This window comes from Carettochelys insculpta, chromosome 4 (genome assembly GCF_033958435.1).
Source record: "Carettochelys insculpta isolate YL-2023 chromosome 4, ASM3395843v1, whole genome shotgun sequence".
Taxonomy (NCBI): Eukaryota; Metazoa; Chordata; order Testudines; family Carettochelyidae; genus Carettochelys; species Carettochelys insculpta.
Genome location: NC_134140.1, coordinates 78,684,205 through 78,698,248, shown reverse-complemented (window position 1 = coordinate 78,698,248; position 14,044 = coordinate 78,684,205). Strand labels below are relative to the sequence as shown.

The window sequence follows — 14,044 nt, the reverse complement described above, 5'->3', positions numbered from 1 at the left end:
GGAGCGCACCCCTGGCACAAGGGCACGTGGTGACACCCCAGCACCTGCCACTGTGGGCAGCACTGTGATCTGCACACGTGTGGGAGAGGGCCAAGAAGGGCCAGGCTGCACCCAGCTCACCTCCCAAGCAGGGATGCCTCCTTGCCCAGCTGATGCCCCCTTGCCTGTTCCCCAGGGTGGGTGGAGGGCCCAATTACAGCCAGAACCATCCCCAAGACATAATGGAGACCATGGGCCACCATGTAGTGAACAAAGGCCACTGCTATGGGGAGATCCCTGGGATGTGTCCAGTCCCCAGGTAAGGGGTGGAGGCAGCTGCCCACGGAGGGCAGGGGGCATGGCACCAAGGGCAGGGATGGTAGCCTGACACCCCTCCTCCCCACCCTTCATCCCATGCAATCTGAGAGCTGGGTGAGCCCCAGCACATCCCCAGGGCCTGGTGGAGTGGTGGCTAGTGCTGGACGAAGCCCACGTGGCTTGGCAGCAGGACACGTGGGTGGAGGTGATGGGCACACTCTGCACTGTGTGCAGGGTCCTTGCAGAGCTGCTGCCCCAGCACCTGCCCACCCCAACACCCCTGCACCTGCCCCCCAAGTCACCCCTGTACTCACCCACCCCAGTGCCCCGAGGCCCTCACCACCCAGCTACCGGCAGACCTCTCACCCTCCGCCCCCCAGGCCTAGCAGCCTGGCTCATGGTGAGGGCGCACCCACTGAGACAGCCCTCCCTGCCCCCAACAAAGACTGAGTCAGCGCCCTCCCCATGCTCCCAGCCAGGCAGGGGAAATAGGGAGGAGGAGCAGCGCTGTATGTAAGAGAGCAGTATGAGCGTTCAGAGCTTTAGTATAAGGAGGGAGAAAAGCCAGTTGAGTGCCTCTGAGTTAAGCTCAGAGGCAGAAGTAACAGAGGTGATGTTGTGTTTGGTGTCTGTTACAGACCACCAGATCAGGTAGATGAGCATTTCTCCAGGAGCTCTCCTCCCTCAGCCCCTTGTATGTGGAACATGTCAGCCCCCTGGCCACAGCTGTCTGCAATGGCACTGAGCAGTAGCCATGCTGTCGGAGGCTGCTAACTGCTGGCTGGCTGGGGGCAGCCACACTCTACCTTCACACTGGTGGCTTGGAGCCAGGGGCTGGAGCTGCAGGAGGTAGAAAGAACCAGGCTGACATTCAGCTCCTCTCCTGGTAATTGGGAGAGGGAGATGAAGGTGTGAGGGGAAGAATGGGGCAGAAGTGGGGAAGGGAAGGAGGGGCAGAGGACTGGTGTGCATGATGCACTGGGAAGGTCAGTGCATCATCATACAGCATAACTATTTGGATATAACGGACTTTTGGTATTAACTGGCATCCCTTGCCCCCTATTAGTCCATTAAATCGAGGGTTTATTGTATTCAGACCGATGTTTGTGGAGTGGAAACACTATACATTAAAATACACACCAAAAGAATTTCATGTACTTTGGGTCTTTCTGAATGCACAGCTGTTGTATGAAAAGAAAAGCAATACACACTTTAGGTAACAAAGATACACCCAGTAAGGTTTGCATCTCTCAGTAGTGTATCTTGAAAAAAACATAAGTTATTTAGTGCTCTGAGTGGGGGGAAGGGAGAATTAAAAAAGTCAACTCTAATCAGTTATTTTATTTTGGGAACATTTTAAAACACATAGCTGGACTGAATGCTATCTGAAATTCATGTTAAAGACCACTAAGGTGACAAAAGTATTTTCCTGTCTGCAGCAATATTATCTATTAGTTACTTCATGAATCTGTCCCTCTTTTCGCAAACCCAGTTTTTCTCACTTCCTCTGCTTTGAAACATATAATGCTAGAAGCAACAGAGAGAATATCATGAGTATTGGCTCATCCCAAGCAGATGTAATGTAAGCTTCTCCAAAAACCTGTTAGTGCAAGTCACTTCTCACATTTAACAATCCCTGGTATGTACATATGGGCTTTTCCTCAGTGGAAACATGCAATTCTTTCAGTATGTACCAACTCAATAGTTTGACAGTGTGGCACACTCGAAACTCCATCAAGAACATCAATCCTATATCGTTTACATCCTAAAGCTGTTTTGAAGCAGCGTTATCAGATTGCAAGGTGAACGAATTAACCAAGTGCACCATGCAGCCATCCCTCTCTTTTGCTTTATGCAATTTATTATCAATTCATAAAGACTCCATAGTGTAAACAAATTAAAAGAACGTTAACCCAGATTTTGAATAACAAGCAGCTACTGACTTTTTTTTTTTCAAATAAGTTTGTTACTTTCTCGTAACATACTAATTTCAATGAATTTTAAGTTGGTCTTCTCATACAGTCTCCTGATAATATTTCAAAAATACAGACTAAGGGCAGTGGACTTTAACAGTTTCTTGTGAATCATTATGCTGAAGTTTTTATGGCCACCCTCACTGTCCTTTATACAATTTGACCTTCATGGTGCAGCACCCTCAGGACCTGGACGATCCTGAATGAGTTTGCTGGCCCAGAGAAGTCAACACCAGCCCTTCCCAGAGGGCAGCCATCCTTTCAGCCACTGACTCTGCTGCCAGCTCCAACCACCAGACAGGCACCCAGTCCTGCTCTTATTTCTCCCAGTTGTGCTCCTGACCTTCTGCATGTTGCAAGGAAACACATATTCTGCTATTTCCCCATCTTGTGTATTTAAACTGCAAGATCTTTGGGACATGGAAACTCTCTCTCACTCTGTGTTTGCAAAACACCTAGTATAATAAAGGCCTGGGTCTTATGACCTCTTAAGCACTACTTTAAAAGAAATAATCAGCTCTTCTCTCTTATTCCTCTTCATGGGTAGCATGTATAATAGGCCGGGGAGGCAGGGCCATCCTTATCCATTCACAAAACATGCAGCTGCACAGGGTATCTGAAAATTTGGAGCATCACTGGATCTTAATGTCCACCCACCTCCTGCCTCTGTTCTGTCGCTCTGCTGCCTCCAGAGAGAATCTAGATAACTTAAATATGAAGAAAGCCTACCAGACCTATTGGAACACTGAACCTACGAAAGAGCCACTCCAGAGGAAATAAAGCTATTTAAATTGGCATTTGCCAACCCCAGGTATACACTGCCAGTTTCCTGAACATTATAAAACCACACCTCTTAATCATCCCCACAGCCCCTATTCTGGACTGCTGTTGGGCATAGGAGCACCAGTTTAACAGTACTGCAGAGGGACCCTTAAGTCCTAAGGACTTCCATGAGGGGAAGTCTCCCGGGAGATTACTGATGAACTCAGGAAACTAATTAGTAAACACCTCTTCCTCAGTCACCCTAGAACCTGCATGGAGCATATGAAAAGCATCTTCAAAGAGACCAGAGTGGCTTTGACTGACTGTAGGAAGTGGAGGGAATGAGAGGGGAGTCTGCAGCTGACCCAGGGCTCCTCTAGGCAGGTGGGGGACCTCAGTGCTTTGGCGTGCCTGGGGCACCTCCAGGTGACAGAGAGGGACTCTGTAGGCTTTCTGCCAGCATGGGCTCCTCCAGCCCAGCATGAAGGGCTCTCCAGGCCATGGGGGGATGCCTTTGGCTCTAACCACAGGGACAAGGGGGCAGAGGTGAAGGGGTGGAGCCAGGAGCTAGCCTACACAAAGGGGGGGCTCCATCTACAACTCATATTATTCCATAAGGAAACATTAGGCCTTCATCACTGCCTTCTCACTCTGCCTGTGTTCTGCTGCAGCCTTAGCTTAACTTTCTGCTTCTATTGTAAATTTCCCTATCCTCCTTTGTCCAGCTCATCTCCTTTTGCCATGGGGGTGCTATACAATGCCTGTCTTATTAGGTTACTGTCCTTGATGCATGTCCTAGCCATCTCCACGTTTATTCACAATTTCATCTCCTGTTGGTTTCGGTTTCATCCTCTGCCAGAACTCTCCATTTGCGATTTTTTCCTGGCCCCTCCTGCTCCCCAACTCCCTGCCCCAGGTCACCATACAAACCCTCTACATCGCATATTTCACCTCTGCCCAAGGTCACAACTCCCTCACAGAACCAGCACCCCCTCCACAATCATCCCCCAAGACCAACCTGCACCCCAATCCCCTGCCCCTTATTCACCACCTACACCCTCTGCACCCCACCACCTCTGCACCCCACCACCCCCAGGCACGATTCCCTCCCAGACCTTTCACTTGCTCCTACACCCCTCTTCCAGTCAGAATCCTCTCCTACACCCACACCCCACCTCTTATGCTGCGCACCAATCTCCTGCCTCAGGTCACAACCCCTTCCATCACCTAAACTCCCACTCAGACCCCCCACATTTTCCTGCACCCCGACCCCCTACTCCAAGCTCCCTTCTGCCCCCAACCTCCATCCCAGACCCTGCACTCCCCCCTCACAGGAAAGTGTGGTCATTGACCCCTTACTAAAATATTGAAACGTTCCCCTGTCAAAAATTATTACCCAGTCCTGAATTAACCCCAAAATAATATTGACAATATACTTTCTGTGCAAAAGTATCAAAAGGCAGGTGCATACTGCAGCTGACAAACATGAACCAAGAAGAATGAGTAAGTCTTCTGGATCATGGAAACTTAAAATAGCATCTAGCAAGTCTCTAAAGAATGTGAAAATTATACTACAGCTTTATGCTGATAAAACATTGAGGTTTCAGCTATATGGTGCTCCTAACTATTTTAGATCCCACTAAAAGCTGTACAAGTCTTCCAAACAAAGGGAGGGTAATAAGTCTGAGGATGCTACAGTGTGAAAATATATTACTGCATCCACAGCAATTGAGTATATATAAATTTACTTATGTGCTTATTAAATGTGCGTATATGGGAATGTCACTTCTGTCATTGATCTACAATACAATCGCTTTACGAAGTTATGCGCGCTGCTGAAAACTTGCCTACTGAGACATCCTCCAGAGTGCTTACCTAACAAAAGTTTAATTTTTCATAACATTCATTTTGTGACTGAGGTGAAAAATTGCTTTTTTTTTCCACATAAAGAGAGCCATAAAGAGGTGGGGCTAAAGCCTAAATTCCACTCAAATAACCTAAGCTTGTGAAAATGAGGACAGACTTCAACAGTTAGGAATTGTCAGACAGGTCTAATGACTACACGAAAAACATTGCTATAATGCAATACCACTGCTGCAGGCAGTAAAGCACAACTCTGCTACTACATGTCAGCTGGAATAATAATTAGAACCAAAAGGTTAGGATTAAATCCTAACCATGTAGATTACTTTAACTACAAAATTCAACGTGAGACCGCCACTAAGATGTGTCTCATTGGCTCAGGGTATGTACAGCCAGTTTCTCTCTGTGACTGAAAGTACTATATGAGCTATATAAAACTTCAACAGCTTAAACACTAATTTGTGGTTCACATTCTGTAAATATATTAGAAAACAATAACTTCAAGAAATCAGATTTTAAGCAATTTGTATTCAATATTTCATTCTAGATACAGTAGTTAACAAATACTGAAAAAAGGCAGGAATGTGCAGACTTGGGAACATGTAGGGAGCTTTTCACACTCCAGCAGACCCCTGAGTTACACAAAGGTTGAGTTCCTGGGCAACCTCACGTAACTCAAATTTCATGCAAGTCAAGAGGAACTGGGAGCCAGGCGGCAACCTGGCTCACAGCTCCGCTGCACTTGCAGGAGCCAGGAAACTGACCAGCACATAGCTGGTCAGTTTCCCCACTCCTGTCAGGGGTGGCAAGAATCAAGGTGCCACCTGGACAGGAGTCGGTCTGTTTCCCCACTCCTCTGAGTGGCAGGGAGCTGGCAGCCTGGAGCCAGGCGCCAGCTCCCTGCCTCTCAAATTCGCCTTAACCCAAGATACCAACAAGTGGAGTGTGCACATCTCAGGGTTCTACTGTACTATAACTTTCTATATGAGAAGAGTGGCTGAAATAAAGAAAGCTTACAAGTAGTAATGTTCACAGTAGTGGTATTAACATTAACTATAAACTACAAAGCCAATGATGACTTTTAAAGTGTTCTTGCATGGTAATTTACTACATTCATTACATGTTTGAATATTTGTTACAGCTTTTCCAAATTGTCACATAATCCCTTGTTTAAAACTTTGAAAGGAACTTGTACAACTTCTAACACTTTCCACACAAGGATTTTAAAAAAGTATCACACCAAGCCACATTTTGAACTAGACAGAACAAATTAAACTTCGCAAGAAGCTTTCAAGATCTAGTTTTCCTTCCGAATGAACACAATTCTGAAAACATGACATCTATTTGTCAGTGAAGAACACCTCAACAAAACTGTACCACCAATCATTGGTTAGCAGATTTTCTCAATTTTGTTGGACCATTGATAGGTGGTAGCAAAATATTTAGGTCAGACTCTTGAAATGCATAATTATATCGTGAGTTTGATATCTAAATATTTAATTTCAATTTAGTACTTTCTTAAAAGCATGACTTTCTGAATCTTGGATTGGAAATGTATAATATGCATACAGCTGCTTAGGTTTTGAGTTAAGTGAATTCAGCCTTCCAAGAAAAACTCCAGCACCATCCCCTGATCTTGCCTACAATCAGTTACTTCCCCTGCGTAGTCTCAATCTCCCTTTGAAAATACCCAGTGTAAGAAGTGGGCAGTCACGCCTTGTTGTGGAGAAATGTGGGAGACCGGACACGGGGATGGAAAGGAGACTTCATGAATACTGAATCTTCAGTTGTTCACTGAAACCTCATCCATGTTCATGGAGTTTTTTTCAGGCCACAGCCTAGAGATACCAACTTCCATTCCATGGGCAGCAGATGAACCCTGTTTGAGTCGACTATCTGGCTGGCCCCACGCCTTCCACCCAAAGCCCTGGCCCACTACCCACTGGTCATCCCTCCATCATCCCTCCCCAGCCCACCTGGAGCCCTGGCCTGCCTGCTCCAACTGCCTCACCGCCAACCCCCAGGTTCGCCAGACTGGACTTGCAGCTCCAGAAGGCCTGAGCCCCAGGACACCTGCTGGCCCTGAGCCTCCACCAGCTTCAGGGAAAAGTGGGAACAAGAGCAGGGAGCAGGCAGGGCCATACCCTGGTTTATGACAACATTAATCTTCCCCAGCATTTGATACCTGCTACTCATGCTCCTGTCTGAATGGGCAGCTCTACTAAAAGGGGTGTGTCTCTCTGTTCCAGAATTCTTTCTGGGCTACACATTTTATCATCATTTAACAAACTGCTGTAGGAAACAGATCACTAAATCATATGCAGAGACTCCACTGATAAGACAACACTTGTAAAAAAAATCAGCAGAAACACTAGTATGCTACATGGATTTGTTGCTATTCATGTTCAAAACTTGATTCCATGTGAATTAATAATTCTAACTAGTTAATGTTGGCTGTGTGTTGATTGATCACTTTGGTCTTCTGAAGCTTTATAGTAGTTTATCATTATTTTTAAATGCAGATTACAAACAGATATTGCTACATAGGACATCTAACACTAATGAATGTAATCAAGTCTTATGCAAGGGAGCTTCTGAAAAGAGTAACTGAGGCTGCATCTACACTATGAGATAAATTCAAATGTAAAGGAGTTAGCTTGATATTACCACAAGACTGTTTTCACTGTAAATGCCATTAGCTCAAGTTAGGGAGCACTTACATCCAGCTTACAATATAACAGTTACCTGACAGGTATAGCATCAAGGTCAAATTCAGAAGTTTGATTAATATCAAATTTATTAGCCTCCAGAGGTGTCCTGTATGTAACATGCAATGCCCTCACTGTTCTGCTCTAACCACTGCTCTCGTGAATTTCAAAACGGGAGCAGTGAGTCTTTGTTTCTGGGCTCATGTTTGTATGAGAGCCTGAGAAATGTCTTTCTTTCTTTGTTATTAGTGTTGTGAGCACATCTACCCACTACAAATAGCCCCTGCAGGGAGTATGTGGTTCTATTTCCACACTTGTAATTTTTTTCTGCGTTGCCCCGCACCCGCTGCTGCCCCACCGCACCATGTTCAACAAGGCTGTTGTGGGAGTTGTGCTTGCATAAGACACTGAGAAACTTCTTCTCAGCAGTTTACATTTGTGTGCAAGCTCCCTTATCTCCCCTACAGACAACATACAGTTGGGGTCTTTCCCATGCTGAACCACATCCCTAATCCAATAAAAGCATGTGCCTGCCATTTGATGCTGACCATGCTGCCAGGCAGCAACATGTCATAGATTGAGCCCTAAATGCACACAAAATGCAGGAAAGATATTTGGGAGCTTGCTGCCACCAAGGGAAAGTCTCCCCTGATGGCTAAAATACTCGAGGAGGACCACCTCAACTGGCCCCAACACTGAACGTTCCCCATGCCCATAGCGTGGGACCACTGGGGCTTGCTGCCACCAGGAGGAAGTCTCCCCTGGTGGCTAAGAAAGTTGGGGGGGGACTACTTCAGCCACTTCAGCAGCCACAGACCACAGCACTCCCCAGCATCCCGCCAAAAATATGTTTGGGCACTTGCGGTCCATTACAGACACCTGCTGGTTTTATATTTCAGTTATAAAACCTTTTTTCTAATACCTGCTATCTGTTTTCACACTTTGACCCCCTCAGAAACATGGGGGGGGCAGGGAGGGGAGCTAGTTGAGAGTCCGGTTTGCATTATAAGTTCAGTGTATGAGATTTCACCGCCATCACCCGCGTTGGCAATATCTGTATAGCGTGAAGGGAAAAATCAATTTTTTCCTAGACTTTTCTATCCTCTTTCTTCTAACTTTAGAATGTAGTCCGTGCCCCTGTGTTACTTTCAGGAATCACATGCAATGATGGGAGGTGAGACACTCAGTGGATGGGCAGTTGATAACACAGTCTTTACAGAGAAGCCTAATAGGGCACCGAAAAACCAGAGACTCTCCCCATCAGCAACTCTCTTTTCAGAAAAAACTTCCTATCTTCTCTTTATTCATGCTTTTCGGAGTCCCTGTATTATCTTCAGTAAAGCAAAAAAATCTTTTTTTCCCTAGACTTTCCTATCCTCTTTCTTCTAACTTTAAGATACAGTCAGGGTCCCTGTATTATTTTCAGGGATCGGATGCAATAATGGGAGGAAGAAAACTCAGTGGATGGTCAGTTGAGAATTCAGCTAAAGAAGACAGACATTTCTGTAAACTTTTTGCCATCTGTGTGGACGCCCTACTTTTCCTTCCCTCCAATTGGAAAAATGGACATTTGTTTAGCACAGGAAGGGAATGAGGACAATGCAATATGGGAAGATGATATCTAAGACCAGCCAGCATACCCAGAATGCTACAGGGATGAGGGAACTGTAGGATAGGTTCCCAAAATGCACTACTGCAACAGTCGATGTTTGCCAATTTGAGCGCGGCAGCAACAAATCAACTTTGTGAAGAGCACGTGGGAAGCGAGGATGGTCAAATTCAAATTTATAAATTCCAGAATTACAAAATCAATATTAATAAATTCAAATTTATCTCGTAGTGTAAATGTAGCCTTCCTCTCGGAATTTTTTTTTGGCCCATGTTTTGGTACGCGTACAAAGATGGTAATGAACACACTAGTTAAGTTTCTGTCATAACTCTCTAAAGTTTTGTAAACTTTCCAATTCTTTCAATCAAAGCCATCTTGGTCAAAATTCAACAGAAATGTGGAAACAATTCATCCATATAAATGACAGCCCCCCACCAACTATGCCATTTACTCCAATCTCAGGCCTACCAAATAATCACCCACCTTTGTACCTCCAAATGTAACAATACACTAATCTTTAGTTTTGTAATTCATCCGATTAGAGGTTATAGTATTAAATAATTTTAAGTCTCCTCAATGCAAGCAGAGTTTACAAATAAACCTTTGAAAAACTTAAACTGATTATAGCAAAGGGGTGATAAAAGCAAGTTCAGTGTATAGTTTTAAGTGGTTTCATGTAGAACTATATTGGCCCAACAGCATCCATCATGTTGAATGCCTGTCAGGTGGGTAATACCTTTTAATTAATTTTGTACAAAAATTCAGATGAGAAAATTGCTACCACAAATGTAATTCCCAATATGCAGTATAACAAGAGAAGCCCTTACATTTTCCCCTACCCACTACCACCCCTACAAATCACACAGGATCACACTGAGGGGAGACTGGTGCCTGTGCAGGGAGGATGTGCACTTTTGTGTGGCCCTCCCTGCACCGATGGGGCATCTGAGGCCACCTCTTTTGGCAGTTTAAAAAAAAAAATGTTGCAGGGGCATAGACAGGCATAGAACTCCTGAGTTCTACCACAAGACACCTATGATCACAGTGTATAGTTGCATCTTGACGTTAGTGGCATTCTTAGCAGGAAGGACCTGATCCTGCAATCACTTATGTGCATGCTTAACTTTATCACTTGACAAAACTCCCACAGCAGTGCATACCGGAAGCAACTCTAGCATGCAGGTGAGTACCATTTTAATTTGTTTTGTAGCACAACTGTTTGGTTAGATATCAGATTAGCAATTAAGAGAGGGAACTTTTTATTTCTAGGATGTGGGAGAGAAGTGTTTCTCCCTCCCAACTACAGCTCCTCCTCCTTTTTTTATTCTAACCAAAACATTGTATATAAACAAGTGAACAGCAACATCTCCTAGTGAGCTACAGGGAGCTTTAACCTGCCTCTAGCCAAAAGCTACACAATCTTAAATTGCTGTAGAGTTAAATAAATCTCTCTAAAACAAGTTAAAACTGGTCTATCTAATGTTACCGACCCATAAATAATTAAAGTTGATCAAGAAAAAAAATAAGAGTTGTTATTCATAGCTAAACTTTTACGTTAGGCTAAGTGCAACAGTCAAGAGCTAAAAATGAAAGCATAGGTAAACAATTCAGATGGCTATATTATATGAAAGATGTTTGATATAGTAGGACTAATGTTTTGGAACTTTTCTGATTCTTCTGGATTTATATCTGTTACAGGTCTCTGAGATGTAGTTATGCACCTCACAAAGCGCCAAACTGGATCATTCATCACCCAAAGCTTGACCTTGGGCAGCTGCATGACCAGTGTATGAACAGTGTCTATGTTATGTGGTAAGATACTATTTATATTATACATAAATATTTATTTTATAGCAATTCCACCTCCCTCCTGGGTAGCAGTTTCACTTTTTGGACTTTATTATTGTACAGCCAGGCTCTAAGGCCTTAGTACCTACTGTATGTAAGACTCTATTACACTGTCATATAACAAATCTTTTGTGGAAGGCAGACAACCTGTTATCTCTCTCATGTGAGCTTTCTCTGCACTAATAAAGGAGTGGTAATAAACACAATTCAATATGCTACTTGTATACACCATGTAAATAAAAGAGTAAATCACATTTTCGTTACATTTGTCCTGAGTCCTCTTTCTCGCTATTTAGTTCCTTAAAACCTCCACTGGCCAGATGAATTGGAAGGAGGGTAGATATTTCTATCCTCACACAACGTAACTATTTTCCTATAGTGAAGATAAAAATTAGTTTGATTAATTTTCCTGTCATGTTATAACCGGGTTTCTGACTCTTTTGATCACTTTTGCCTGGCCCTTTGCCCTTGCTCTGATTAGAGACTGATCCCTGCGTGGCTCTTTGATCAGCAGCCCTGGCAGTCTGTAGGTGCCAAATGTCATCACATTAGCAAACAGCAGCATTATTAATCTCTTCTGCTAAATTTGATAACACCACACATTTGGTTAATTCACATAATGCCACTTAGTTATATTCACATTGTATTGAGAAACCACAACATAATACCTATATCAAGGGAGTCCCAAGTTCAAAGCCGACCGTTTTTGCTGAACTGAGCAAGTCTTTGCATGCCTTACAGTTCATCTATAACCTATGGAATACAAGAGTAACCTGCCTGTGCCTTTGTGTTGATTTGCCCAGGAAAATCAACACTCTACCTAACATGCAAACTCCTAAGGTTTTTCCCCCTTTAACATCAGCATACATCAGTGGAAAAAAAAGGTATTTAATAAGATTAATTGTAGATGTCTTGTGTAGTGTGGTTTTATATGTTACACAGCATTTCTGTTTTTAAAGTAGTCTTTACAATGACTTTGTAATAGAAGATCAAGAGAAAAGGTGCTTAAAAACTGAATAATGTAAATCATATGGAGTTCAGAGGCTAAGCAAATTACACACCCTGAAGCTGCCCTTGCTGTATGAAAGGAGCCTTTCTCCAGCTCTAAGCAGTCCCTGCCCAAGGGAACTTGCATCTGAGTTTTCCAAACATTTCAGGTACACTTGAAAGCTGAAAGTAATTCTCATTTCCTATGCAGGAATAGCTGGTTTCCAGCACATACAGAGTAGCGTTCATTCACGCAGCGACACAAAAGTACCCCACCAAAGGAGGAACGACGAGGACACAAAGCTTTACCCAGGGGAAAACAAAACCAGAAAGAAATATTTTAAACCACCATCCGCAAAGCAGAGTCTCCACACTGGCGACGGGGTGCTGCTTTCTTTGCCGGCTGCTGGGCAGTTAATTGATGCTCTTTTACCAACACTGCTTTAGTTAACGAGGCTGACAAGCTTCCCGCGGTGATAAACACACAGCGAAGCCAGACCTGCCAAGCCTCATTCGTTTTGCCTTCGATCTCGGCGGCGATGTAAGTTTCACCCCCCACCCCCCAGGCAGGGAGGTATTTTCCAGCCCCGGGCCGATCCGCGCGGCCAAGTCCCACTCGCCACACTTGCGAGGGTCCTGCCGGGCCGGCCCCCTCCTGCCCGCGCGGGCTGGGACCCGGCCCCCCTTACCGTTCTGCTCCTTGGCGCTGGAGAGCTGCAGCTTGCCGCTCACGGCGGACTCCGCGCGCGCGGCGTGTCTCCGGCCGGCCAGGGCAGATGTCAGCAGGAGGAGGGCGAAGAGGAGCATTTGGCTGAGCGGGGGAGGCTCTCGCACACACCAGCACGTTCAGCTCGCCGGCGAGCCCCGAGACTCGTTCAGCGGCAGCAAGGGAGGGAGCGGCCCTGAGCCCGCGGTGGCAGCGCAGGAGTGCCGGGGGGCTGCCGCAGCATCCCAGCCGCAGCTCTGCGCTCCAGCCGGGCCGCCGGGGCGGGGGCGGCGGCGCGAAAGAGAAGCAGAAGCGGGACCCGAGGGCGCCGCGGGGCTGGGCGAGAGGCGGCCGCCGAGCAGCACCTGTCAGCTCCCCCAGCGGCACAGCCCCGGGCGGGGGAGGGGGCGGGAGCGGGAGCGAGGCGAGCTCCTCGGCTACCCCTTCCGCGCCCTCTGCGAGCCGACCAGGCAGCCTGCCCCGCCCCACGCTCCTGCCCGGCCCCCCGGCGGCCCGGACCGTCCCCTGGGGAGGGGAGGGGAGGGGCGGGGCGGGGCGGGGAGTGTCGACTCAGCGCGCACAGCCGGGCTCGGCTCGGCCCTGCTCGCCCGCTGCCGCCCGGGGGGCGCTTGTCGCGACAGCAGGTCGCGCCCCGAGAGAGTCGAGACTAGTCCCCGAGCCCGCAGGAGCTGCCCCCAGCCGGCCCCTGCCCCGCCCCTCCCGCGCACCCCTCGTCCTTCGGCCCCTCGGGCGGAGGTTACCGGCAGGGGGCAGCGCTGTGCGGGGAAGGGGAAGCGGCGCCTGGCTCTGGCGCGGGCGGCCAAGTGACGCTGCAACAGGTGCCCACGCCGAGCGCGGCCGGCCTCTGCCCCCTGGAGACGGCTCGGAGCGAGCGAAACAAGCGGGAAGCGGCCGGCAGCCTGGGAGGGAAGGGGCGAGTGCCGCCCTCTCCCCCGCGGCGCGTTTGCTGCGCGGTCGCTCAGAGGCCGACTAAAGAGCCTCGCAGGGCCGGCCGGGGGTCGCTCAGTCCCCCGGCTCGCGGGTGTGGACTCGGGCTCGGAGCACGGCCCAGCGTCGGGCTGCTTCGGCTCCTCGGCCAACTTCACAGCTTGCAGCGGGGTCGGGCGGGGGCCCGGGAGGGAAGTTCGCGCACAGATACGGGCCTGGTGGTGCAGTCAGGGCCCTGGGGGCAAACCTCCTCCCGCCCCGACCCCAGGCGCTGCGGAGTTGTAGGGGTGGCCGGCAAGGGTTGGCTATGGGGATCTGACTGCCTGTGCTTCAAGCCCGTCTT

General features: G+C 47.4%; 1 protein-coding gene across 1 annotated transcript in view; it reads right to left on the bottom strand.

The window, feature by feature from the left end:
• PDGFC (platelet derived growth factor C) overlaps positions 1–13,252 on the bottom strand; it is a 239,377-nt gene extending 226,125 nt beyond the window's left edge. The window contains exon 1 of the mRNA XM_074993135.1: positions 12,737–13,252. Coding sequence (XP_074849236.1) covers positions 12,737–12,854 — 118 coding nt within the window. The 5' untranslated portion in view covers positions 12,855–13,252. The remainder of the gene's footprint in view (positions 1–12,736) is intronic.
• Between the last annotated feature and the right edge of the window lie 792 nt (positions 13,253–14,044).